General features: G+C 45.0%; 1 protein-coding gene across 5 annotated transcripts in view; it reads left to right on the top strand.

Annotated features, from left to right (window-relative positions):
• LOC148481587 (sodium/hydrogen exchanger 9B2-like) overlaps positions 1 to 25,900 on the top strand; it is a 50,476-nt gene that overhangs the window by 13,299 nt on the left and 11,277 nt on the right. For 2 of the 5 annotated variants that reach the window (XM_088453238.1, XM_088453239.1), the window contains exons 2-8: positions 1,659 to 1,773; positions 3,559 to 3,736; positions 3,856 to 4,026; positions 6,391 to 6,533; positions 13,504 to 13,631; positions 14,866 to 15,041; positions 15,376 to 15,482. In XM_088453238.1, the coding sequence (XP_088309364.1) occupies positions 1,669 to 1,773; positions 3,559 to 3,736; positions 3,856 to 4,026; positions 6,391 to 6,533; positions 13,504 to 13,631; positions 14,866 to 15,041; positions 15,376 to 15,482 (1,008 nt within the window). In that variant the 5' untranslated portion in view covers positions 1,659 to 1,668. Of the gene's footprint in view, positions 1 to 1,658; positions 1,774 to 3,558; positions 3,737 to 3,855; positions 4,027 to 6,390; positions 6,534 to 13,328; positions 13,382 to 13,503; positions 13,632 to 14,865; positions 15,042 to 15,375; positions 15,483 to 25,900 lie in introns of all 5 variants that reach the window. The other 3 variants (XM_088453240.1, XM_088453241.1, XM_088453242.1) reach the window with 3 other exon arrangements.

Below are 25,900 nucleotides of genomic sequence, written 5' to 3'. Positions count from 1 at the left end.
CGCTCATGGAGCATATCGTTAAGTGTGTATGTGGCTTATGACTCACCATACCTGTGCACACTATAATGTTTATAAAAAACATTGTAAAGCCTGTTTAAATGTTTAAGAGGCTCCTCTGTGGTGTAACGTGTATAAGGAGTACTACTGTGTGGTGTAATTTGAGTAACGGACACTACTGTGTGGTGTCATGTGAATTAGTACTATTCAGTAACCACTCCCCTATATTTTTATTGCGGTAGTCCAGGGCTATACTCCGCAAAACTGGTGGTGGTGGGTGTCCGGGGTTCAGGTACGCCCCCAACCATAGATCCACAAGGATGTCTGCCAAGCCAAACACTGCAGAACCTGCCCAGGAGACCAGATAACGTAATGAGGCAATGCAAAACTCCCAAAGAACCTCTGGAAGAGGCGTCTAGAGTCGATTCACACCAGAGGTGTTGAGGCATCTGGAAACATGGGATGTTGACTGCTCGGCATGAAGAGCGCCCTGTAGATTCAAAAGCCGCAACCACCATGAATAGGGGTCCGCTGCCGGCCTTCTGTAAAGAGACTAAAGTGTCGGGATTACAGTCCCGGGGGAGATGTACTAAGCTCTGGAAAGTGATAAATTGGAGAGTGATAAACTACCAGCCACTCGGCTCCTAACTGCCATGTTACAGGCTGTGTTTGAACAATGACATTTAAGAGATGATTGGTTGGTAGTTTATCACTCCATTTTATCACTTTCCAGAGCTTAGTACATATGCCCCCCAATCTTTTACCCCTCAGCCAGAAGGGGAGGTCTGAAAAATTGAGCCCTGGGCTACCTATTATGCAGTACGGGCTGTAGGTCAGCGTCTGTCACAGACAGGAGAGGTGGCAAGTTCATGCATGCTGGCACCTCCACCAGTCTCTCCTCAGCGTTGGGTCAGGCAGTGCAACCCCTAATAAGTTTCTGCAGTTCAGCGTAAGCAGGATTGTACAGGGAAAAGAGAAACCAGCAGCTGAGCTATACACCAGTCCAAGCAAGCTCCAAAGTGCGTTTTCATGCCAGCGTGCTGTTGGCGTTCCTGTAGGCTGCCAGACCCTGGGGAAAGAAAATATAGTCATCTGAGGCAATAAGGGCAACAAACTACTCCTCTCAAGAAATTCTGCTAGTAGGAGTATCTTGCTCTGCTAGGTTAGCGAGGATGGTGAAGATTAATGGCCATGTTTTGACTTAACTCTTGAGGAGATGATCCTGAGGAGTTAAGTCAAGACACGGCCATGCTAGATATCCCACCGGAACCCCCACCCTGTATTTAATAATTTGGCTTTTTTTTTTTTTCTTGTTTTTTTTCTTTTTTTCTTTTTGTTTGGACACCCAAACCAAGCAGGAGCTCTGTAAAAACATGCTCCTTTTGTTAATATATTTTAACATGAATTTATTCCATTGCTGCAGATGGTATGGTTTGGTAACTTTTTTGGTTTTCTATCTATTGTGTAATTAAGTCTCAGAATGTCCTGCCAGGCAGGCACTGTTACTTGTAGTAAGGCAACAGACTCTGATATGGTGTTCTTTGTTCTTTCTCTGTGTGTATGTAATGTCGCTCTAAAACTGACAAAACTATTTTTTTAGTTTGCTAGTATTGTGGTGTCATCCTTATGTTTTTTTTTTTATATTTTGACTTTTCCGTTAGACCTTTCACAATGGAGGATAAAGAACTGTATATTGAAGGACAAAACAAAGATGCCTTGTGTGAGACTATTCTGTTTACAAATATGGAATCCAGTGCTACAGACCACAACGATAAGGTAATTGTGGTCAAGCACTTGCTAAACCATTTTCACATTCTGAGAATTGGTTCCAGAGATACAGTTCATTCTGGTGCAGTATGGATTGATTTGTTTGGATGTTGTGTAGGTAACATACATACAGAATAACCCATGATGTATTTAATATATGCCATTTTCTAGTGTAGTTTAGAGATTCTAAGCAGATGTTTGTGTTACAGTGCACACAGGGTGGAGGGGTGTGACAAGCACTTGCTGTGATTATATGGTCTCTCTGATTATTATTATTATTATTATTATTATTATTATTATTATTTATTATTTATTTATTTATATGGCGCCACAAGTTTTCCGCAGCGCCTAACAAAACTGGAGGAGGGTAAAGACCATTGTGTTGCTGGTTGAACATTTTTCTAATAGTTTTCTTAATTGTATCTTGGGTATCTGGACTTATTTGGCACTATGTAAACCAATGGCTGTGTAGAAATAGCAGACAATGGCCATAATACAAAATCTCACATGATGGGACAATAGTACCTTTAAAATTACATGTTGCACTCTATAGTGGATTGCAATAGACCACCCGTATAGCACCTTATGCTGAGACCCTACCTGGAAAGGGCACACAGACAGGGCTAGTGCAAGTTTTCTTAGCACCTTAGGCAAAGCTTCACTCTACCTCCCCCCAAGGCCCATTTTCCATAATTTTTGCAGAATAAAAATAACGAAGACCTGAAAATCTCCTCTTTTTACTCACATGCCCTTCTCCCCCCCACTTCCCTTAAATATCTCTCTACCCACCAGCTTTTCCTTCACATGTCCCTCTACCCACCAGCTTTTCTTTCACATGTCACCTTGCCCACCGGTCCCTTCCCCTCCCCACTTCTGCTGTCTCTTTTGATTTACTTATTCTCCCCCATGGCTGCACAGGAACTGCCAGCAGCGAGTATCGGGCTGTGATTGCACCAGAGATAGAGTATGCAGCAGTCATCACTGCGTTCATCATTGTAGTTTTCATAGCTGCAGGCTGCAGCCCCTAATGAAGCACTGTCCCCCGCTGGCAGCGCAATCATGCTTCTGAAAGCAACAAGGATGGAGGTGAGGGGCAAAAGGCAGTCAATGGTGACACCAGGTACCGGCCCCCTTTACACAGGAAATGTGCTGCCGTACAGCTACAGAGACAGGAGCATGCATCTTATGGACAGAGAGTGTGGGCGGGATGCTGCCGGAAACAGGAGAATGCAGAAGTTAACGTTTTGAATGCCCCAGCCCACAATTGGTTGTTTGTACTAAAGTTAGCATGACCCTTTTCGTGCACTGTCCCCACCACCCACTGAATCTGTGACTGGGTACACACAGTGTAGATTAATTTTACACTGTGATTTGAGAGTTGTGAGGGTGATCATACCTCACAATGCAACATGGTCCACTTTATAAGGAACAAAGACTAGTAATTTACAGATATAGACCGTAATTAGTTTTATGCCTTGGAGTATAAGTAATTTCCTTACAGCATAGGGTAGTGTAGTCTTTAGAGCTGTGGCTGTACCTTCGTTCCAACTATCTATACTTGCTGTCTTCAACCTCATCCCAAATCTACATCTGGGTAATTGGCATAAACCAGGTATCATTATTTGTCAAGACTTGTTTTAGAATTTGTCTCTTAAATCTTTTTTACTCAACTGCAAAGCTAAATTGGTCTCCCATCTTGTGATTTCTATAAATAGGAAAAGGTAAAGATGGACAAACACACTTTCTGGTGCTGTCCTGTGCTCCATAATAAATAACAATCTTTTTTTCCCCTAGAAGCAATCTTTGCCTATGCCCAGAGCAACAGATGGAAATGTCCCCAATGAAAGTGTATTGTTAAACAGTGATAGCTACCAGCTACAGGATCCTCAAGCGACACCTAACTCGTGTATGAAGATTAAGACGTTCTGTGCTTGTCCTCCACAAGGTCTTCTTCCTGTTATAATTACAAATGGTACATGTTGTTGTTTTTATTATTATTTATCATTACACTGCACACCATGTAACATATACAGTTTGTGACAGAAGCTACACACTTGCTGATAGCATTGTTTTCATATTGTCTCTCCACAGTTGTTATGACCGTTCTAGTTTGGGGAGTTATCTGGTCCATTACCGGTGCTGAGTGTATGCCTGGTGGAAATCTTTTTGGGATTCTAGCCCTGCTGTTGTGCGCTCTAGTTGGTGGTAAACTTGTCAGTCTCATTCGGATACCAAGTCTACCTCCTCTACCTCCGCTCTTGGGTATTTGGCCTGAAATACTGTTAATGAAGAAACTGAGGCCTGTTTATGAGGCATCCAGTCTAGAAATGCATGTGGCTGTTATTTGCCCTATGAAAAAAGTTGTTGTTTACTTTGGTAACATTGGCTACAATTGTCGCTGTTTGTGGCTTTACCCATTACATTCTACATGGAAGGTACTATGATTGAAGTCAAGGGCAAGGAGAGGTTTGAAATTGATGGCACAATTTTCAATGTAGGATGGAGAAAAGGGGTTGTTTTTATCTTTTTTTCGTTTTCAGTTTTAAGTCACTTAAAGTTATTTCAAGCTATGGGGGGAGCCAAAGTGGGTGTTTAAATAGAACTCTTCTTATGAGTCTCACAATTTCATTTGATTCACCTGAAAGACTTTTAACCGTTAAATGGATAAAATGACATCACTTTTTTAGGGTGCAAAAAATGTATTTGATCCGTCATAAACAGGTACGATATCGTTTGGCATTCTTCATAATATACCGATATTCACCTCACATTACACCAAATAGCCCCGTTTGGCTCACCACAAAGTTTGTAACTAGGCTTCACAATACGTCCAGCTGCTTAGTATGTTACTGAATCTGCATCTGTTTTGCACTTCTTATGCGATAAAAGCACAAAGTATACATACACTGGACACAGCTAGTGGATTTGCATGCTATGGCAGTGTCACAAGGACACTAATCTGGGAAAAAGGCAAGAGACTGGGAACCGATATGACTGAGCTGCACCACACGTCTCGCTACGGAACATCGTGCAAATTTACCCTACATTGATTGTGAGAAAAGTACAAATTCTAAGCACCCAGTACACTATAATTTGTGTGTGGCTGCAATGCAAAAAAGATGCGAAAATCCCAAACTGTCCATGGTGCGGCATACTAAGTTGTGCCATATAGCGCAGAAATACTAGGTGAATAAGGATACATCTGTATGTATTGGTAATTATGTGAAATTAAGTTCCGACTACTAATTAATAGTTAACAGAACAAATTAAAACATTTAACAAGTGTTTTCATTATTGTGTTTATTTATCACTCAATTTAAATTTACTGTACTTTAGTTATGCATGTTGTACAAATAAGGGTAGTTGATAGCTGTATATTGTCATTTTTGTATTACATCTATTGTTTCTTTATTTTTTTTAACATGAAGGCTGTTACGCAGTGCTAATGTACCTTATGCTGGCCATACACGCTGCAATTATCGGGACGATCCGCCCGATATCGGCGGATCGCCGCGATAATTGTAGCGTGGGGGGGCGACCGAGGGTTAAATATTGCTCGGTCGGGCATGCAGGATTGTCCAGCATGCCCGTCCGATGCGATACTCACCCGGTAACTGTCGGCCGCATCGGGCAGTGTATGCCCAGCGCAGCCGACAGACAGACATTTCCTGTGTTCCTTCCTACGGAAGGAACAGGGAAATGTCTCCTCCCCCGGGGGCGGAGCGCAGATGTTGGGCTATACACTGTGAGATTTCTCTCACAGTGTATGCCGCGGACATCTGCGGCTGGCAGCCGGCCAGATAAAATGTCTGTCGGTCTGACAGACATTTTATCTTGCCGTGTATGCCCAGCATTACTAATTTACATCTGTTTTATAGTTGGCACATGGAAAATATTTGTAGTTCCCATTATTTTCTCATAGTATATCAGTAATCATTACTAAACTGCCAATTGCTCTTATTTAAATTGGCATTAATTCAAATATTTATGTAAAGTAAAAATCAGTTCCAAAACCCTTTTCTATATTAAATATTCAATAATTAGTGTTCATTTGATACTATAAATATAGGTTGTCTTTAAACAAACCACCATACAGATTACTATGACCATTTTGTCCTAGATAATACTAATTATGACCAGACTTTCAGTATTGTCTAGACAAATAGCTTTGCATGTTTACAATACTAATCCTGCACAAAGCATTTTAATGTAGCGGTTTCAATGCAGTTGGGTCTTTTTACCTGAAATATATTATGATATTTTGTCCTTCGATAAATAATGGAGTACTAAGTTTATATATGAAGAAGTTGCCCATAGCAACCATTCAGCTTTGAAGTAGCATTTATCAAGTGCAGTCTATATAATAATAGGAGCTGATTGGTTGGTATGGGCAACTTCTCCACTGGTCCGCTTCTCCACGCTTTTCACTGCTTGATACATAAATCCCTAAATGTATTTTTTATTATTTTATTTTTTTATTTTTTTTTACCACATTTATTTAGGTTTTTCCTTTGGCTATCTGAACAGAATAGAGTCATAACTTATAACGTTATTACATTTATGTTGCTCTGCTCTACTAAGCAATTAGCCATTGTAATATTTTTGTATTGTACTTTTCTTTTTCAGGTATGCTGCTTGCTGGTTTTCTTATACGTAATATCCCTTTTGTCACTGATCAAGTACAGATCAGTTATAAGTGGTCTGCTGCTTTGAGGAATATTGCTTTAGCCATCATATTGACACGAGCTGGGCTTGGCCTGGATTCAAAGGTAAAAGAAAATACTTTGTTTCCATCCCAGGCACACATAAATATTTGTGGCATTTGCAATGGTTTTTTGGTATCAACAAAAAAATCTGTTTTAGATGAAGTGCTCGACTGTCCTGATTTCCCCCTGTACAGTGTTTCTTATTTTTGTAGCTACATGCATTTCTCTCACTGCAGAGGCACTAGTGTGACAGGTGGTCTGGCAGTGTAGCAAAATGCTAGATGATCACTCACATCCTGCACGGCAGAGTTTTTATGCTGGGTACACACTAGTCGATAAATCTTTTGTTCGACCGACGGACAATATATTGGCAGGTGTGTACACTCAATTTCTACTTCAGGGTCCATAGGGGGTCCACAGGGTTGACCTTGGGGTATAGCTGGATCTGGATCCACGGGCACCACGCAGTTAAAGCTTTCACTGCTCCCAGGATGCACTTGGGTCCGTCCTCCTCTATACCCCGCCCCCGACCACAGGCACCTCAGTTTTAGTTACTGCCCGGCCGGAGTCGGGTCACCTTGTCGCAGTGGGGCTGTTTGTGACAGCCCCTAAGCTTTACTTTACGAAGATAGAAGATTTATTATTTTATTTTTACTCTTCTGAGCGGCAGCATCAGACTGTCCAGCTGGACGTCCACGCTGCCGCTCCAACAACCCCGCTGGCGCTGCAACGATACTGTACTGATCTGGGGATCGCAGCGGGACCCCGGAGTCAGTTCTAGCGTGGCTGCGGGACCTCCCACTGACTGCTGTCGGGCTCACGGGGATTCAGGTAAGCCGCGTGTAGCGCAGTCAGCGCTGCACGCAGGGGAAATGCAGTCTCTAAGCCGCCGGTCTCTGGGGACAGACCGGCGGCGCTACTAGCGGCGGCGGGCTCCCCCTCTGCAGGCATACCCCGCGCGTCCGCTGGACCACCAGGGAGTAATTGCTGGAGGGGAACCAGCGTCCCTGGGGTTAATCACTAGCCAGGGGAGGCAGCCTTCCCTGATTTAGCGGCTCCTCAGCTCAGCGTGCCTTCTCTCATGCGTGCTGGCGTCGCTGAGCTGTTCTACATGCGGCCACTCCTCCTCAGAGCTGTCCGGCGGCCATCTTCTAGGCTGTAACGCAGACTCCCAGGCGGTGCATGGACCGGTCCCCCTGTGTACCTCTCCTCTGCAAAGGGACAGTGTGCGCAGCGCTATAGCCCTCCCAGACACTGAATCTGGGAGGTTGATTGTAGCGGAAGGTGCGGTGAGTTGAATCCTTACTGCATTGTATGTGACTTTTGCTAGTGCTGCTGTCTGTGACTTTTTTTCAAACTTACTGTCAGCTTGTACCTATCCCTTTCCTTTCCATACGGCCCGACAGGTGTGTGGGGGAAGGGCTTTTTTCTGTAAACCTTCGCTTGTATAAATCAAGTATTTGCGAGGTCAGTCACATACAGTTGTGTGCTGCACAGTTCCATATTGTGGGCTGTTGGTTTTGCATACTGTGAGTGCAGGGGTGTTTTCACTGTATTCCCTCTGGTGATACGTATTCATTAAGTATTTACTGTATCATGTCTGATGAGGAGACTGAGCGCTCCGGAGCTCCTGTGCTGTTTTCCTGCAGACGCTGTGCTGCTGGAGTTGATAGGGGGGATCTCTCTCAGGATAGTCTGTGCGGGAGGTGCCAGCTGGTGCCTGGCCCCTCTATGCCCCCTATTTCACAGGATCCTCCTTGGGCGATGTTTTCCCAGGTGTTGGCATCTATTGCGGACCGTTTAGCGGTGCCTGCTGCGGTGCCTGTTAGGGTGTTGCCCCAGCCTAACATCCCCCATTCCCCGGGTATTCCGCATTTATTGCAGTCTCCCCAGGGTCTCAAACTGTGGTCCTTATGCGGGGGTGCCTGTGTATGTCCAGTCCCCCCCTGTGACTCAGCAGTCGGTGGTGCCTTTTCATGGTTATCCTCAGGCTGCGCCTCCACCTTGGGTGGATGTACTCTCCAGCTCTGTGCAGAGTCTGGCGGCTTCGTCCTCTGTTTTTCAGTCTATGTTGCAGAGTGATTTGCCCCATAAGGCGCCCAAGCGTCACGTCGTGAGTTCTCTAACAGCGCAGCTGTCGGACTCGGAGGTGTCTTCGGATGATGAAGAAGTTCATGAAGACACTGACTCTGACGCCGCGGCCCAGGAGATGGAGACTAAGTCCTCCATTAATGTGCCGGCATTGGTTCGGGCGTGCGCGCTATCCTTCATATAGAGGATGATGCACCGGCCCCGAAATCTAAGTACCCTAACTTTAAAAAAGCTAACGTTACGTCGAGTGTCTTTCCCTTGTCTGACCAGTTGACGGATCATATGGCGGGTCCTGGCAGGTGCCCAGTAAGAGATTCCAACCACAAAAGAGGTTGGCATTGAATTATCCTTTTCCTGAAGCACATTGCAGGAAGTGGGAAACTCCACCGGCTGTGGATTCCCACGTCACCCGCTTGATTAAGAGTGCTACGCTCCCATTACCGTCTATTTCCTCTTTGAAGGATCCCACAGACAGGAAGGTTGAGATATGTTTGAAATCCATTTACTCCCTTTCAGGGGCGGTGGCGCGCCCGTCCATGGCCATCTCATGGGTGGCTAAGGCCATTGAGAGCTGGGCTAACTCTTTGGAGGATTCTTTTCCAGAGGATGCTCCGGAAATTCAGAGAGCGTTAGTTGGACAAATGAGGGAATCCGCTTCCTATGTAGGGGAAGCTTCGTTGGATGCTAGTCTGCTGACCTCTAGGGTGTCGGCTGCAGCTGTATCTGCTCGTCGGTCCTTGTGGCTAAGGTCTTGGCGAGAAGATGCGGACTCTATAAAAAGGGTCTGGAGGCTTTGCCTTTTAATGGTGAGTTACTATTTGGTCCAGACTTGGACAAAATAGTGGATACCTTGGCTAAATCCAAGTCGGCCTTCCTTCCTTCGGCTTCAGCGCCGGCTAAGGTTCGGAGCTCTGCCTTTCGGGCCTTTCGGGTTCAAGGTAAGGCCAAGGGTCAGTCCTTCCCGAGGCATTCAGCGACCAAGGCCGCGCCCAAGCCCAAGAAGCAGGCTTGGAGTGCTCGGCGCCCTTCTTCCAAGCAGGAGGATAAACCTGCTGCCTGATGGGACGGGCCTCTCTCTGGGGGACCCCAGAGTGGGAGGCCGACTTCTCCAATTCGCCCAGTGTTGGCACAGTACCACCACGGATGCCTGGGTTCGAGAAGTGGTCTCTCAGGGGTACGCCCGGTCGTTTCGGTTCAGGCCGCCCCACCAGTTTTTCTGCACGAGTCCTTCTCTGGACCAGACCAAAGTTGTCCAGATTCAGGTAGCTATAGAATCCTTGCTACACGCAGGGGTCATTGTTCCAGTTCCGCAGTCTCAGTGCGGGACGGGGTACTATTCTACTCTGTTTCTGGTGCAGAAACCCAATGGTTCTCATCACCCTATCCTGAATTTGAAGTCTCTGAACAAATACCTCAGAGTTCCCAGGTTCAGGATGGAAACGTTACGTTCCATCATTTTGGCGATGGAATTACATGGTCTCCCTCGATATCCAGGACGCCTATCTCCATGTGCCCATAGCACCGGCACATCAGCGGTATCTGAGGTTTGCTATTCTGAACCATCACTACCAGTTTCGGGCGTTGCCTTTCGGCCTTGCCACGGCTCCAAGGGTGTTCACCAAGGTGATGGCAGTTATGGCTGCCCACCTTCGGGGTCAGGGTATTCGGCTGTTGCCGTACCTGGACGATCTTCTGCTGCTGGCAAGCTCCCCGGAGGTGCTTCTTCGTCATCTCCACCTGACCATTGCTTGTCTTCAAGCACACGGGTGGTTGATAAATTGGAAGAAGTCCTCTCTTGTCCCATCACAACGGATAGTCCATCTGGGAGCACTTCTGGATTCTTGTCAACAAAGGATTTTCTTGACTCCGGAAAAGGTGTCCTCTTTACAACTGAGGATACACAGTTGCCTAAGCAGTGGCAGGGTGTCAGTCCACTCAGCAATGAGAGTCCTGGGGTCCATGGTGTTGGCATTCGACATGGTGGAATTTGCCCAGTTCCATTCCCGGCCCCTGCAGGGGCAGATTCTATCGTAGTGGAACGTGTTACCTCACCGGATCCGATCCCAGATGCTGGTGTTGTCCCCGGAAGTGCGCCGGTCTCTGGCGTGGTGGCTTCAGTCAGCTCATCTCGTCCAGGGTCGCCCCTTTTGGATCCCGGACTGGGTTCTGCTTACGACAGATGCCAGTCTCCGGGGTTGGTGGGCAGTGACAGGCTCGTTGTCTCTTCAGGGCCGTTGGTCGGCGGAGGAAGCCGCCCTTCCCATAAACGTTCTAGAGCTGCGGGCCGTGTTCCGTGCTCTACTGTCGTCAGGCACCGCTCTTCACGGAAGAGCAGTTCAGGTGCAATCGGACAACGCTACCACGGTAGCGTACATAAATCACCAGGGAGGGACTCGCAGTCGCGCTGCGATGTCAGAGGTGTCTCAGATCCTGGCTTGGGCGGAGTGCCACCTTCCGGCAATATCTGCAGTCTTCATCCCGGGAGTCCTCAACTGGGAGGCAGACTTCCTCAGCCGTCACGACGTGCATCCCGGGGAATGGTCGCTTCACCCAGAGGTGTTTCAACTTCTCGTGGACAAATGGGGACTGCCGGAGTTGGACCTGATGGCCTCCCGTCACAACTGCAAGTTGCCCATGTACGGCTCAAGGACAAGAGATGCAGGTGCAAGCCTAGTGGATGCGCTGTCAGTGAAATGGATGTTTCACCTAGCATACCTGTTCCCTCCGATCTCCCTGCTACCTCGGGTACTCAGAAAGATCAAACAGGAAGAGGGCACGTTTCTGCTTGTGGCTCCAGCGTGGCCCAGACGTCTTTGGTACTCCGATCTCAGGAGCTTGTCCGTAGACGCTCCGTTCCTTCTACCTCAGCGTCGGGACCTGCTGTCTCAGGGGCCCTGCCTTTACCCGGATCTGGGTCGGCTGTCTTTGACGGCGTGGCTCTTGAGACAGCCGTCTTAAGGTCCCAGGGTTTTTCTACCTTTGTCATCGGTACCATGCTGAGGGCGCGTAAGCCTGCCTCTGCACGGATTTACCACAGAGTGTGGCGCACTTACTTTCAGTGGTGTGAGTCCAGAAACTTTGATCCTCAAGTGTTCAGGGTTTCTAGGATTTTGGCATATCTGCAGTCAGGTCTTGACCTGGGCTTACGTCTTGCTTCCCTGAAGGTTCACGTATCGGGTCTGTCGGTTTGGTTCCAACGACGGATCGCTACCCTGCCTGATGTTCACACATTTTTCCAGGGTGTGCTTAGGATTCAACCTCCCTTTGTGCCTCCAGTGGCTCCATGGGACTTGGCGGTGGTTCTTCGGGTCCTGCAGGGACCTCCCTTTGAGCCTCTTGAGTCCTTTGACCTCAAGTGGTTAACACTGAATACTGTGTTTCTCCTGGCAGTTGCTTCAGCCAGGAGGGTATCCGAGTTGGGGGCACTTTCCTGTAGTCCCCCCTTCCTAATTTTTCACCAGGACAGGGCCATGCTTCGCACTCGTCCTGAGTTTTTGCTTAAAGTAGTCTCTAAGTTCCACATCAATCAGGAACTTGTGGTGCCAGCTTTTCAATCTCCTGAACTTTCAGCTGGTGAGGCTTCGTTGGACGTTATCCGTGCTCTTAGAGTTTATGTTGATTGGACTGCTTCTGTAAGAAAGTCCGATTCCTTGTTTGTCCTCTTTGGTTTTCATAAGAGGGGTTGGCCTGCCAACAAACAAACGTTAGCCCGTTGGCTTTGTTCTGTTATTAGAGAGGCTTATATACAGGAACATTTACCTGTTCCAGCCTCTGTTAAGGCTCATTCCACTCGGTCTGTTGGTCCTTCTTGGGCTGCTAGACGTGGTGCCTCCGCTGTTCAGCTGTGCAAGGCAGCCACTTGGTCTTCCATTCAGACATTTTTGAGGTTTTATGCGTTTGACACCTTTGCCTCTCAGGATGCATCCTTTGGGCGCAGGATTCTCCTTTCTGCACAGGAGCGTCCCCGCCCTTAGTTGAACTGCTTTGGGACATCCCCAAGGTCAACCCTGTGGACCCTGAAGTAGAAAACAAGAGATATGGTAAGAACTTACCTTTGTTATCCCTGACGCACCTGGCTTCAACTGGGCTATGTGATTGGTCACCGGTTTTCCGTCTCCCATTTCTGTGAGTATAGTTTCTTGTGTGTTCCAGTCTTCCTTCTCTCTGTTTAGTCTCCTCCTCCGGCCTTGGCTGCTTACCAACTGAAGTGCCTGTGGCCAGGGGCGGGGTATAGAGGAGGACGGACCCAAGTGCATCCTGGGAGCAGTGAAAGCTTTAACTGCGTGGTGCCCATGGATTCAGATACAGCTATACCCCAAGGTCAACCCTGTGGACCCTATGGACTTCGTAGAAACAGAGATAACAAAGGTAAGTTCTTACCATATCTCTTGTTATGTCTGTTAACGACGTCGTTCACAGAAATATCGGGTTGGCCTGCAGCACAGCCAATGCCGATATATCTGAAAGATAGATCTGTGCATCTGGCTGTGTGTTTGGGTGACCCCGCTGACTGCCAATACACTTGCCGCAGGGACCACTGACATCTCAACTGGGTGGGCAAATTTAAATGCCCATCAAGTTGTGATGTCAGCCCAGACATATCAAGCTGCTGATTGGTAAGTGTGTATAGCTTACCAATCGGCCACTCTGGCGGCGGATCGATGTGCCCACTGATCTGTCATCTCAGTGTGTACCCAGCATTAGTCTACCGAGAGACATGATCAAAGTCCAATCTTGCTAGAGCTAGCTACCTTGTTCTGCTTACAGGTTGTCCCCACCACTACCAACCCTGGAAACCACCTTGAATGCAGCATAGTTGGGTAATTTTTCTCTTCTATATAGCTGGCTCCTAAGTTTTGGTGCTGGCTTCTTAATTCTTTTCTTTTTTTTTTTTCTCTATTCTTTTCTTGTTAAATCAATTATATAAATATTTCATTTTTAGGCCCTAAGGAAACTCAAGGCCGTGTGTTTACGGCTTTCTTTTGGTCCCTGTGCCATTGAATCTTGTACAGCTGCTCTTCTTTCTCACCTTCTGATTGGATTGCCACTGATATGGGGATTTATGTTGGGGTAACACATTTCTTTATTATATATTGCACATTTATTTGCTTATGTATGCTACCTATGTTAGAAGTCAAAATAAATCTCTTCACAAGAGTCATTGCTGTGGTTCTGGTGGTTGAGCTTCCGACATGGGACGTAGACGTATCTAGGTCTGTGTACAATGTGATCACACCTAATCAGCCAGTAGATCATTGATCGGCAGTATTCCATCATGTATGGACACCAGGGTCAGTGCAAGCATTAGGCCTAGGGCTCAAGGGTGTCTAACAAAAAGAATAAGTGACAAGTGTCTTGAATCAAATCATTACCCCGATGTCACTGCAGTGCCCCCACCTTCAGTGCTGTCGGCTAAAACAAGGAAGACAGCAGCTACCTGTGGAGCTGCCAGCTGCGGCTCCTCCTCTGTGTTTGTAAGTGGCTGGTGGTGTGGTACTTGGGCTAGGTCATATCCCACGCTGCCACAATGCCAAGAAGAGCCGCTGGTAAACAGACTGTGTTGAATATGAAACTAGACGATTTTGTGGTACTCTTAAAAATAGTTGGGACTGTTATGTTTGCAATGGTACTATGACTATGATGGATTTATATTACCCATGTGACTATAGGCTTTTGCTCTTTTATACTAGCCTTTTCTTTCATAAACTTGTATTGATATTGGTAGCAGAAATTTGAAATTACTGGTATTTGAATATTTTAATGAGACACAAGTGATAGGTACAAACCATACAATAGGGATTAGATACACAAGGGCTGTTTTCTTTCTTTTGTGAACAAAGGCAGATATGTAAACAGGAAAAGAAAATGGTGAGGAGGGGGCAGTGGTAAGGGAAAGGAGGACACGGACTGGCCAGAACTGACATAGCGACTCTAAAAATGGAGTGATGATTTGGTACCTCAGGGGAATGTAATTACATGGAGGAGCTGTAGTTCAGCGCTGGACCAATTTTGAGTTTGTCATGGAAGTAGTAAGTTATATGTTCTATGCATGGAGTGTGCCAAATGTGTTTTTTAACTACTTAAAGGGAAGGGGGGATTTATTACTAGTATTTTTAAGCACCTCAATGTTTATCTTATCTATTTCACCTTCCATACTCTGTTGGGTGTTCTATTTATTTAAATGAATTGTTCATATATTAGTGAGACTACTGTTCATCCTCCAATATGTATGTGTGTATAGATGTATTCTTATTTATGCACATGTATGTATATACATCTAATTCCTGACCTTGCCTCTGACTAGTTTTGTGCTAGGCGCTGTGTCCCCAGCTGTTGTAGTCCCTTCTATGCTACGGCTGCAGAAAGAAGGGTATGGGGTGGAAAAGGGAATCCCAACTCTACTGATGGCTGCTGGAAGCTTTGATGACATCTTGGCTATAACTGGCTTTAATACGTGCTTTGGAATGGCCTTTTCCTCAGGTAAAAACCAAAAGCCAGTGTTTAGTTGGGGTAAACTGTGTTACTTACAACACCTAAACTCCAGGAGAATGGGATCAACAATCTCAAAACCAGGGGGTAGATTTACTAAAAATAAAGTGCTATAGTGTCGGATGGTCAAAATTGAGAAGCTCCTGAAAATATCTGGAGTTGATAGTCCTGATTATGAGACCTTTATAAACATGCATGTTACCTGCTCCATATGTGGTTCTTATTTAGAATGACATCAATAAGATGTACTTTGCACTACCGTTTATGTAAGACTGTATGTATTAATGCACCTGTGTACATGCTGATCTATGCTTCATCACTTTAGGCTCCACCCTTAACAGCATCATCAGAGGAGTGTTGGAAGTGGTTATCGGTATAGCAGCTGGGCTTATATTGGGGTTTTTCCTTCATTATTTCCCAAGCAAAGATCAGGTAACACCTTTTATACAATGTTCAGTCACTTTCCATCTGTCCAACTACATTTTAAGAGATATCACATCCACTCATTATTTTGTATAGAACACAATAATTAAAGGTGCCTACACACTAGACAATATTTTGCACGATTCGCCCAATTTCGATGCATCGGAACGATAAATCGTGTAAAATATGTGCAAATCATGAGTGTCCACTCATGATGGCGATGGCGCGTACCCACGGGTCGTCCGTCGTATCTTCAGATCTTGCCTACAGTAGGCTAAATCTGCCAATCTCATGCACGACGCACTGGAAATCGTTAAGGACGCACAATAGATCGTTGGTCAGATTGGATGCTTTCAGCACAATATCTTGTCCGGGAGTGCAGGGGAGAGTTCAAGGGAAATCATTCACGATATTGCATTGTTTGCACATCGTGTGTACCCACCTTTTGATATTGATTATTGTAGGTGTTCATAGTGTCTTAACTCATAATGTTCCTTCTTTCTTTCCTCTTTATTTATTGTCTCTAAAGGAGATTATCAAACCTTCCAAAAAGGACAAGTTGAGGTGTTTCCCATAGCAACCAATTAGCTTCTAGCTATCATTTATCAGCTACAGTCTATAAAAACAGGTTTTTGGTACTTACCGGTAAATCCATTTCTCCAATTCCACAGGGGACACTGGAGCTCAAGACAGTGGGGTATAGACGGTGGGTAGAGTAGCATCTGGCACTGTAAATAATGTAAAAGTTTTCATTGATCCTCCCCCTCTATGCACCATCAGCCGCAGTTAAGGAAACTGAGCCCGAGAGAATACGGAGAACAGACAGAAGAAAAGGAGAAGGAAAACTCCCCATAATGGGACAAAACTGCTGAATACTAAGCCCTGCCTCCTACTAACCGGGATAACCTGAAGTGCTCCAGCGCTGTACTGTCCCCCCCTATGAGATACCACTGACTGACCCTGCCAACATGTGTGCTCCAAAACTGAATCGGGGGGGTGGTGTTGTTGGCCGGGAGACAACGGGGACTAGCCACCTCCTAAGCGTGACAGCCACGGCAGCACCACGCGGTCACTCTGCCCAGAGTAATTTCACTGTACTGCTGCGGACACAAGCCATTGTTAGCTGTGGTGGGCCCTCGCTGAGTCCAATGACTCAGTGTGGAGGCCCCCCTCAGCGCCACCGTTCACAGGCTGCAGTAGCTGTAGTGGTGCCCTTTCTGGCGGCTCCCTTGTAGCAGGCAGACTGCCACAGTAAGCAGTCTGAATGTCCTCAATGACGTAACAACATTTTTTTTTTTTAAATAAACTAAAGGAAAAAAGGCTGGAGACTGCCCAATGTGCCCTGGCTCTCTCGGGCACATTTCTAAAACTGGGGCTGATGGGGCATAGAGGGGGAGGAGCCAGTCACACTTTTAGATTATTTAAAGTGCCAGGCTCTACTCAACCACCATCTATCCCCCACTGTCTTGAACTCCAGTGTCCCCTAGTGGATGAAGGAGAAATGATGGATATAACCTGATTGGTTACTATGGACAACTTCACCTGTCCTCTTTAGAAGGTTTGATACACCTCCCCCTTAATCTCATCTATGACGTACATACATTGTCTCAGACTAAGTGATTTGACCTAAATGAATTGGTATCCGGTAGCAAATTCTAATATTTTATAGATATCTTTATAATCAACAGGGGCTTATTCCGTTTAGAAGCAATGTGTACTGTAGAACATCCTGTGATTTGCAGATTACTGTAGACCACAGGTTCTCAAACTCTATCCTCAGGACCCCAAACAGTGCATGTTTTCCAGGTCTCCTCACAGAATGACAAGTGAAATAATTAGCTCCACCTGTGGATCTTTTAAAAAGAGTTAGTGAGTAATGACTACACCTGTGCACCTGCCAGGTGACCTGGAAAACGGGAACTGTCCTGAGGTCCGAGTTTGAGAACCACTGCTGTAGTCTAAACATTGCAAGTGTGCCACACACTTCTATTGTGTGGGAAAACTAGTGATGTTCACTGGCCGCAATGTGCCATTCCAAAAAGGAATTGCCTCCTTAGAGCACTGAGAAAGCTGTACACTGAGGTTAATCATAAGCAGGGCCGTCTCTTCCATTTGGCTTTTTGGGCAGCTGCCCAAGGGTCCGAAGTTTCAAGCTCGCCAGCCCCCCTGCAGCTGCGGCCAGTGTGTTTTTTTTTCTCTTTAATCATAGTGCTCCGATCCACCAGATGCCTACCCCTCCCCCTTCGCGGCACCTCGATTTGCACAAATAGCCCTATGTCTGTTGTCAATACCGTCAGCGGCTGTACAGCGGGGGAGTGGCTTGAACACTGCAAGTGCATGGCTGCAGAAGTCACACAGCCACACACTCCGGAGCCCTGCAGTGCCGCCCACCTAGTCCGCCTACCCTGTATAACGCCGCGTCCAATCTGAAGTTCTGCTGCTCTCGGGGCCTTAACTGCTGCTGCTCCTAGGTTGCTGCTGAATGGAACTTCGGTCCCTGCTCCCCACCTCTTCTCCGCTCCCTCTGCTCTTCTCCTTCCGATCCCCGACCTCCTCACTTGATTGATGCTGCTCCTGGCTCTCACAGGGTTGCGGGTGGGCAGAACTCCAGTCCCTGCTCTCCCCCTCCTCTCCTCTCGACTGCTGATACGCCCCTGGGAATGAGATTGGTGACAGCGGCTGCAACGGATCAACAGCACTGCAGGAAGCACGGTCAGTAATAGAGAAGGTCCAGGGCATTGTAGAGGCATGTCGTGGGTGGACAGAGGAGGCTGGCTGTGCCTTTCAGATTACATCGCACTGGGCAATGGTACTGTCAGTTTCCTGTGGAGTCCTAAAGTATGTATGTGTGTGTTACCTGTGGGGGCCTACTGTGTGTGTGTGTGTGTGTGTGTTTGTGTGTTTTCTGTGGGGGCCTACTGTGTGTGTGTTTCCTGTGGGGGCCTACTGTGTGTGTATGTGTGTTTCCTGTGGGGGCCTATGTGCGTGTGTTTCTTGTGGGGGCCTACTGTGTGTGTGTGTGTGTGTGTGTGTGTGTGTTTCCTGTGGGGGCTTGTGTGTGTGTGTGTGTGTGTGTGTGTGTATGTATGTGTGTATGTTTCTTGTGGGGGCCTACTGTGTGTGTGTATGTGTGTTTCCTGTGGGGGCCTATGTGCTTATGTTTCTTGTGGGGGCCTACTGTGTGTGTGTGTGTGTATGTTTCCTGTGGGGGCCTACTGTGTGTGTGTGGTACTTGTGGGGGCCTACTGTGTGTGTGTGTGTGTGTGTGTGTGTGTGTGTGTGTGTGTGTGTGTATGTGTATGTTTCCTGTGGGGGGCCTATGTGTGTGTGTTTTTCATACCCCAACTTCAAAATTTCCACTTCGACCACTGTATGTATACTGTGTGTGTGTGTGTGTGTATGTGTGTGTATATATATATATATGTGTGTGTGTGTGTATATATACATATACATATATATATATATATTTTTTTTTTTTTTATACATACACACCTACCTATACAAATGCCCAGCCTGTCCCTGAAGGAGAACAGAACACTGCTCAGAACTGATATCAGAAAAGGGACAGTTAGTCAAGATTTAGAAAAGAAAAGGGGTTGGGGGCATGGTTCTGCATTGCATATGGAGGGTGATTCAGAGACGGACGCAGTTACAGTAGCGTCTGCGACTTTTGTCACAGCTGCTACTGCGTCTTTATTTTAATGCTGCGGCCAATGGGCAATCTATTGAGACACCCACCAGCAGCAACGTGAATCCGCCGATATGCAAACAATAATGCACTATCAACGGACCAACAGCATCATCAACAGATATTGCACCTGCCTATAATAAGCGCAACTGCCTCTTTAGATCCAGTCACCAACACGTCCCCGTCTGTTAGCCACCCTCCCAGTTACCACTCAGAAAAGCCTACCGAAATTGCATGGATCTCCATGCAATTTAATTGGTACGTAAGCGCAGTGATCCTTGAATACACACACAGAGGGAATTCAAGGAATGCGTACAACTCCATCACCCCCATAGTGTGCAGATACCATATAATTGGTGGGAACCCCACATTTCTTATATAGAACTAATTTACTTTAATAAAGGTATATATTTTTTTTATATTTAATCTAAAGGTTTCATTTTATGGACCATTTAACATTTTTTTCCCGTGAATGGGTGGGTAGGGGCCCCAGTGCATTGCTTTGCCCAGGGCCCACACTGCTGTTAAGACAGCCCTGATCATAAGAAGAGTAGAGAAGTGGACCAGTGGAGAAGTTTCCCATAGCAACCAATCAGCTTCTATCTATCATTTTATAGAATGTATTTAATAAATGCTACCTCAAAGTTGATTGGTTGCTGTGGGCATCTTCTCTACTGGTCCACTTCTCCACACTGTTCACTGCTTGATACATCAACCCCGTAATGTAAATGGTCCTGCTGAAACGAGTTTAAAGCTAATTGATAATGGTACATGAAAATAGCAACACTCCGCCCCATTCTATTCCTCTATAACACCAATAAGTATTTTGATGCTAGCTGGATTATTGCCTGTATTAAAAATTGAGACTGCATTAGCTATTAAACAAATCTCCATATGTGGAGACCTGCCCACATGAATTCCACATTGTTATATTGAATGTTTGCCAGTCAAACAGATGTATTTGTATGGGGATTAATTATTTCTGATTACTTTAGTTTATTTTACGGGACAGTTATTTAATTTTATAGCCCCAGATTATGCCACTTAGCTGAATTCTTGATTTAATTGTGTCCCAGGGTTGGGTATGGGATGTTGGTGCTCGGGAACCCAGTGGTCAGCCGGCTTCCCGACAGGATTAGGATACCGACACCTGTCAATCCGTATACTAACCCTCCCTCCCCGCTACCTACACCTAACCCCCCCTAGTGCTCTAAACCTAACTTGCACCCTAAACCTAACCCCCCCCCCCTTAGTGCCTAACCTCTAACCCTCCCCCTAACGGTAGTACGTACCATCGGAATGCCGGCGCCGGGATTCTGACAGATGTCTGGATTCCGGCGTCGGCATTGTAGACCCGGATCCCAACCACTCCATTATGTTTCCCAGACCAGATGCCACCCCTCGGTGAAGTTTTCATCCAGTGGAAGGCCCAGAACAGGCTCCCCGGATCAAAGTTCTGCCTAGCGTATACCAACGGGATGTCCGACCAGGACTCTAATCCCCCTAAAACCTGACCAGGATCCAATTGGTGTCATCCCAATCGGTGCAGGGGTGTCCAAATGCATAACCAGATAGACAAACAAACAGACCAATTAATTTTATATATAAGACTTGTGGCTTTGTCGCCTTGTGGTCTAAATAGCTTACTTTTTCGATACTTCGTTACTTAGTAAGATTTGGCAGTTTCACCTTGAGAGCTGTGGAAGATATTCGCTATATATATATATATATATATATATATCTATATATCTATATATCTATATATCTATATATGCAGCTAAGGTGCAGCACTCCCTTAGAAAAAACCATACAGACCACCAGGGAAATAAAGGAACGTTTCAGTGCTTTAAGTACTATCTTCAGCCAGGCTGAAGATCGTACTTAAAGTACTGAAACGTTCCTTTATTTCCCTGGTGGTCTGTGTGGTGTTTTATAAGGGAGTGCTGCACCTTAGCTGCATATTCAATCCTTTTTGTGCGGGCACCCCTGCAGGATATGTATCGTTTTTTGGAGTGCCGGACTTCTTGAACTGTATATGTGTGTGTATATATATATATATATATATATATATATATATATATATAAAAGCAAAAATGGCCCAGCACTCATAAAAAGTATATCTTCGCCAGGTGCCACCACAAATATCATCAGATAAGCATACCAAAGGGTGTGGCACTCAGGGCACTTGGATATGCCCTGAGTGCCGCACCCTTTGGTATGTGTATGTGTGTGTATATATATATATATATGTATGTGTGTATATATATATATATATATATATATATATATATATAGTGTGTGTGTGTGTATAGTATAACAACAAACAGCGGCACTCAGAGACTTCCAAAATGGATGATATTTTTACTGTGATGAATCACATGTTAAATCGACCAACGTTTCGGGGCGCACAAGCCCCTTTGTCAAGGTGAGTACAGTGATTCACCCATCGACCAGAGAACAGCCCACGAAATGCAGACCTTGTAGTTATTTTCGCTAAAATGTACAGATTTCCTACTTGTTCCTAAACAGCTACAATAGCACTCTTATGCCCATCTGCTGCAACCTCTGCAGGGCTGCTAACTTAAACCATGTTTGATGAATACTTCTAGGGCTCTCTACCTACCTGACATAGGGTGTATCAGTCTTTGGACATAAATAAAACATGCAGTGTATCTTGTATAGTGTTTATATAATGTGCTGCCTCATACACCTATATTGAAGTGGCTGCTCTAAATGGTAATTACCAGTCCCCTAAAAAGCAAGAATGCTCAAACATGGACAAATCTGATAGAGCACCCAGACTCCAATAGAGACAATATACAATTTGCAACTCTCCGTTTGAATAATAATTTATTAGCAAAAGATATACAGGGGTATTCAATATGGGTGCGATAACATAGTTTTTGCGTTAATATCGGAGCTATGACGTCATTATTGCTGGTTTTACTTTTACACCGTATTCAATTTCAAAGACTTATCGCAGTTTTGAAAAGTCTTTGATAAAAAACGGGGATAAGTTTTCACCATTGAATAGGTGTCGAAAAAAAGTGCAGAATTGGGGTTTAGGGGTGCAGGCTTAAAAAAAATAGCCTGCACCCATGGGACTGACATTTAAAAAAGAACTGTGTCAAAAAAAAGTTAAAAAAAAAAATAGGGACACCCCAAAAAATTAATTTAAAAATTGGGGTGAAAAAAAAAATGGGAAAAAATTGTTTAACAATAGGGAAATAGGTTCAGGGCTATTCTGCAAGTATGCGGCAGATGTTTTCTAGAATAGAATTATAGCGGCAGGTGCACAAATGCAGAATTTTTAAAAACTTACTTTAGGGACTTAAAAATATGCTAGTACCCATTTTCATGTACCCCAAATTTGATGGGACCACTTATAAAAACGAAAAAAATAACCTAAGTGCTCTTCTGCATCACTTATTCAATGTCGGGAAAAAAACACCTGCTGCGGCTATTTAAATCCCCGACTTTCAATTAAAGGCTAAAACGGGGGTACCCATAGTGATCCCCCATGTTTTTACAACTTTAGGGGGATCTTACAATTATTTTAAGGAAAAATTTGTAACTTTACGCAAATCCAACTTCGGAGTTTCCCGTTTTCGTTAATTTTATATTGAATACGGGTAAAAGCGGGAGCGCGCACCATACCTTAACGCAGAAAAAAACTCCGATATGAAACGTTAACTTTGACAGTGAAGTTAACGTTTCATATTGAATACCCCTCATAATCTACCATATAAAAAGGGATGATCAGTCCCACATGGAAACCATAAAACAACAATATAGCATATATGTATTTATATTCAGGAATTACACATGTAATGATTTCATATATAATACCACATTTAGCCAAATGTATTCTCTTGTGCACATAAAATCTGATCGCTTTTCTCCTTTTAATGCATCAAAATGCTTTTGCAATAGAGTTTTTCTTTAAACAGATCCCTGTAGATCTCACAATCAATAATAAGGATATATCTGATGTTATATATATATATATATATATATATATATTATATATATATATATATGTCATGTCTCCACACTGCCTTGAGATGAATAAAAGTGTAGAAGTAGATGGAGATGCATAGCTTATAATATGGATATAGTGCAGGCTGTTTGTAGTGGTCCCAATAGTTGTAAATCACATAATGCGGCTATGAATCACTGTGTCCAGTCCATATATACAAATTATTTCACATTCAGGGCTGTTGATGCTTATCACCCAGTGAAAGTACACACTATATTCCTCCACTTCAGCAGCGCAATGTGCAGCACCGCTCACCGTGTCCACCGGAACTCTCGCTCAGCGCCGCTGTGTCAGTGCACTTTCCATGCAGCACTGTGGGCTCTGCACAGATTAGAGATCACTGCTCCTCTCTTGGGGTTGAATGGCAAAGATAGTTCTCCATAGAATGGTGGTCAGGTGCTTGGCTGATACCGAGGGGTGTGCTGGTTCCAATTATAAATGCATAAAGGGTGAAAAGACGTGTACCCCACAATTCCTTAAGTAGCTGAACTGTTTTTCAAGGCTTAATGTAACTAAGCCTTGAAAAACAGTTCAGGTACTTGAGAACATTGCACACACTTTACAGACACACAGGTAGAACTACCAACATATAGAACCCCTAAATGTGAGCCTCTCCCTTAAGTGTAAGACGAACGATCCTGGAAAACAAGCTTCTGTTTTTCGCATGCTACATTCTACTAGGTCTGTGGTGGTAACAGAGAAAGACCCTGGGGGAGATGCATTTGGAAGCCTTGGAGAGTGATAAAGTAACAACCAATCAGCTCCTAAACCAGTTTTCAAACACAGCCTGTTAACTGACAGGAGCTGATTGTTTGGTACTTTATCACTCTCCAATGCTTAGTGCATCTCCCCCCTAACTGATTTATTAATTTGTTTGGATTACTACTGTTCTATCCTCATATATTTGAAACCACTGGTCATTTAAACATTGGAGGTTATATTGGATTACAGGTCCCGCAATATGGGTTTTTGACTATTCTTAATCAAACTACATTGAACTACTACTAAGGATACACTGTGTTCTATTAGACCCAGGAAGTCTTTAATGTAATACAATAGTGAGTCTACCACTTTCTTGAATTACGGCGTCCTGGAGTATCAGCTTTTTTCTTTTTTTTTCTTTTTACGGCACCCCTAGGCCAAAAGGTTGCTATTGGGAAGGTCAGTGAAAATTATTAAATTAAGTACGGTAAATTGTACTTACCTGTTATCTTTATGGTCAGTTATGTGGTGGTGGACAGTGTTGTGCTTCTGTTTGCCCACATATTTTATGATTGCCAGCCACCAGCACTGGTCTTGCCTATCACATTGACCATAATTAATTTGATTTGGCCCTGGACCACCAACTTGTGGCACACCTGGAAGTGCCCCACGGCCCCACATAGTGCCAAGACACCCAGTTTGGGAAACACTGTCATACATTAAACATTTAGAACATAATGTATCAGTAAGGATTTTTGCTATTTTATTTAACATATTGTAATAGGATCGGGGTAGGAGGTCCCTCTCCTGGGGCAGATGAACACCTCCAAACACACAGCAGACAGGAAATGGCACACCAGTCCAGGGTTTTCATGCAAGCTAGCCGCAGCTAGTTTTTGTTGTGCATTACAAAAACAGAAATCATATAAATAAATCCTAGCCTGTCTGGGCAATAACTAAACAGCAGATTCCCTCTCTGAAAATGGTAGGGCCTATTGCCCTTACCACAAACATAGGCATATGCACAGTACTTACAAGTAGTTACATCACAGTGTCTCTGAACAAGCTTGACTGCCTGCTCTCCCCAGGTAATGACACACTGAACCAAACCCTCACACAGCTTATATGAGCCTCCCACAGCTGCAGGTACTAATCAGCCTGCTCTCAGGCTGAAAGTCGGCTTTGTGGGTGGAGCCCTCCCTTCACTCAAACATCCACACCCCCAGGACCCATTATCCGGCTTTTACCAAAAGCCGACACTCTAATCTGTTTAGCAGAACAGAGTTTCCCTGGGGGTTTAAAACACATAGGCCATTGGGTCATTATCACAGTCAAACATTTTGTTTTAGTGTACCAGAGTCTCTATCTTACTTTTGTATTTTCAGTGAGAAGTCATCGTCCGTCCCCCCACTTTTTTTTTTTATACCCCCATTAGAAATCCCACCAGTGTTTTAGATACTAGTTGGCAGAAAGCTTTTGGGTTCTCTTTTTGGGTTGGGTATGTTTTGTGGACACTTATAACGTCAACATGACAATGACTTTGACCATGATTAGAATGTCGAGAAATCTTGGTGTCCCGGCGGTACAGTGGCCTCACTTACCTGGTAAAAGCTCTGGTGATGCAGCAGTGTCACCTCGGCCATGTGGTCATCTGATCCAGCTGCAGTGCATACACTATCCCTAAGCCTAACCCTCCCCTCCCACAGCCTAACCATGATGTCTGCATTTTGCAGAATGTCGACAGTCTACAGGTGTTGACATCGAAGCTGTCGACGTGGTATCAATAATATAGTTGTCAACATTATGAATGTCGACATGGTGGCTGCATCCCCTCTTGATTTGAAGAAAGAGCTTCTGCTTACTTTGGACACTGCTGATTCTTGTGGAGTCTTGTATAGATTTATTTGAAGAGCAATTCTTACCTGACATCAGAGCTTAAGGTTCATCTAAAAGCTATAGATTGGGACACATTGAGAAAGAGGTGAATGTGTTTAGTAG

The sequence above is a fragment of the Taudactylus pleione genome, unplaced genomic scaffold (genome assembly GCF_031769625.1).
Source record: "Taudactylus pleione unplaced genomic scaffold, aTauple2 ptg000573l, whole genome shotgun sequence".
Taxonomy (NCBI): domain Eukaryota; kingdom Metazoa; phylum Chordata; class Amphibia; order Anura; family Myobatrachidae; genus Taudactylus; species Taudactylus pleione.
The sequence above is the reverse complement of the archived record's forward strand: the minus strand, read 5'-3'. Positions and strand labels throughout refer to the sequence as shown.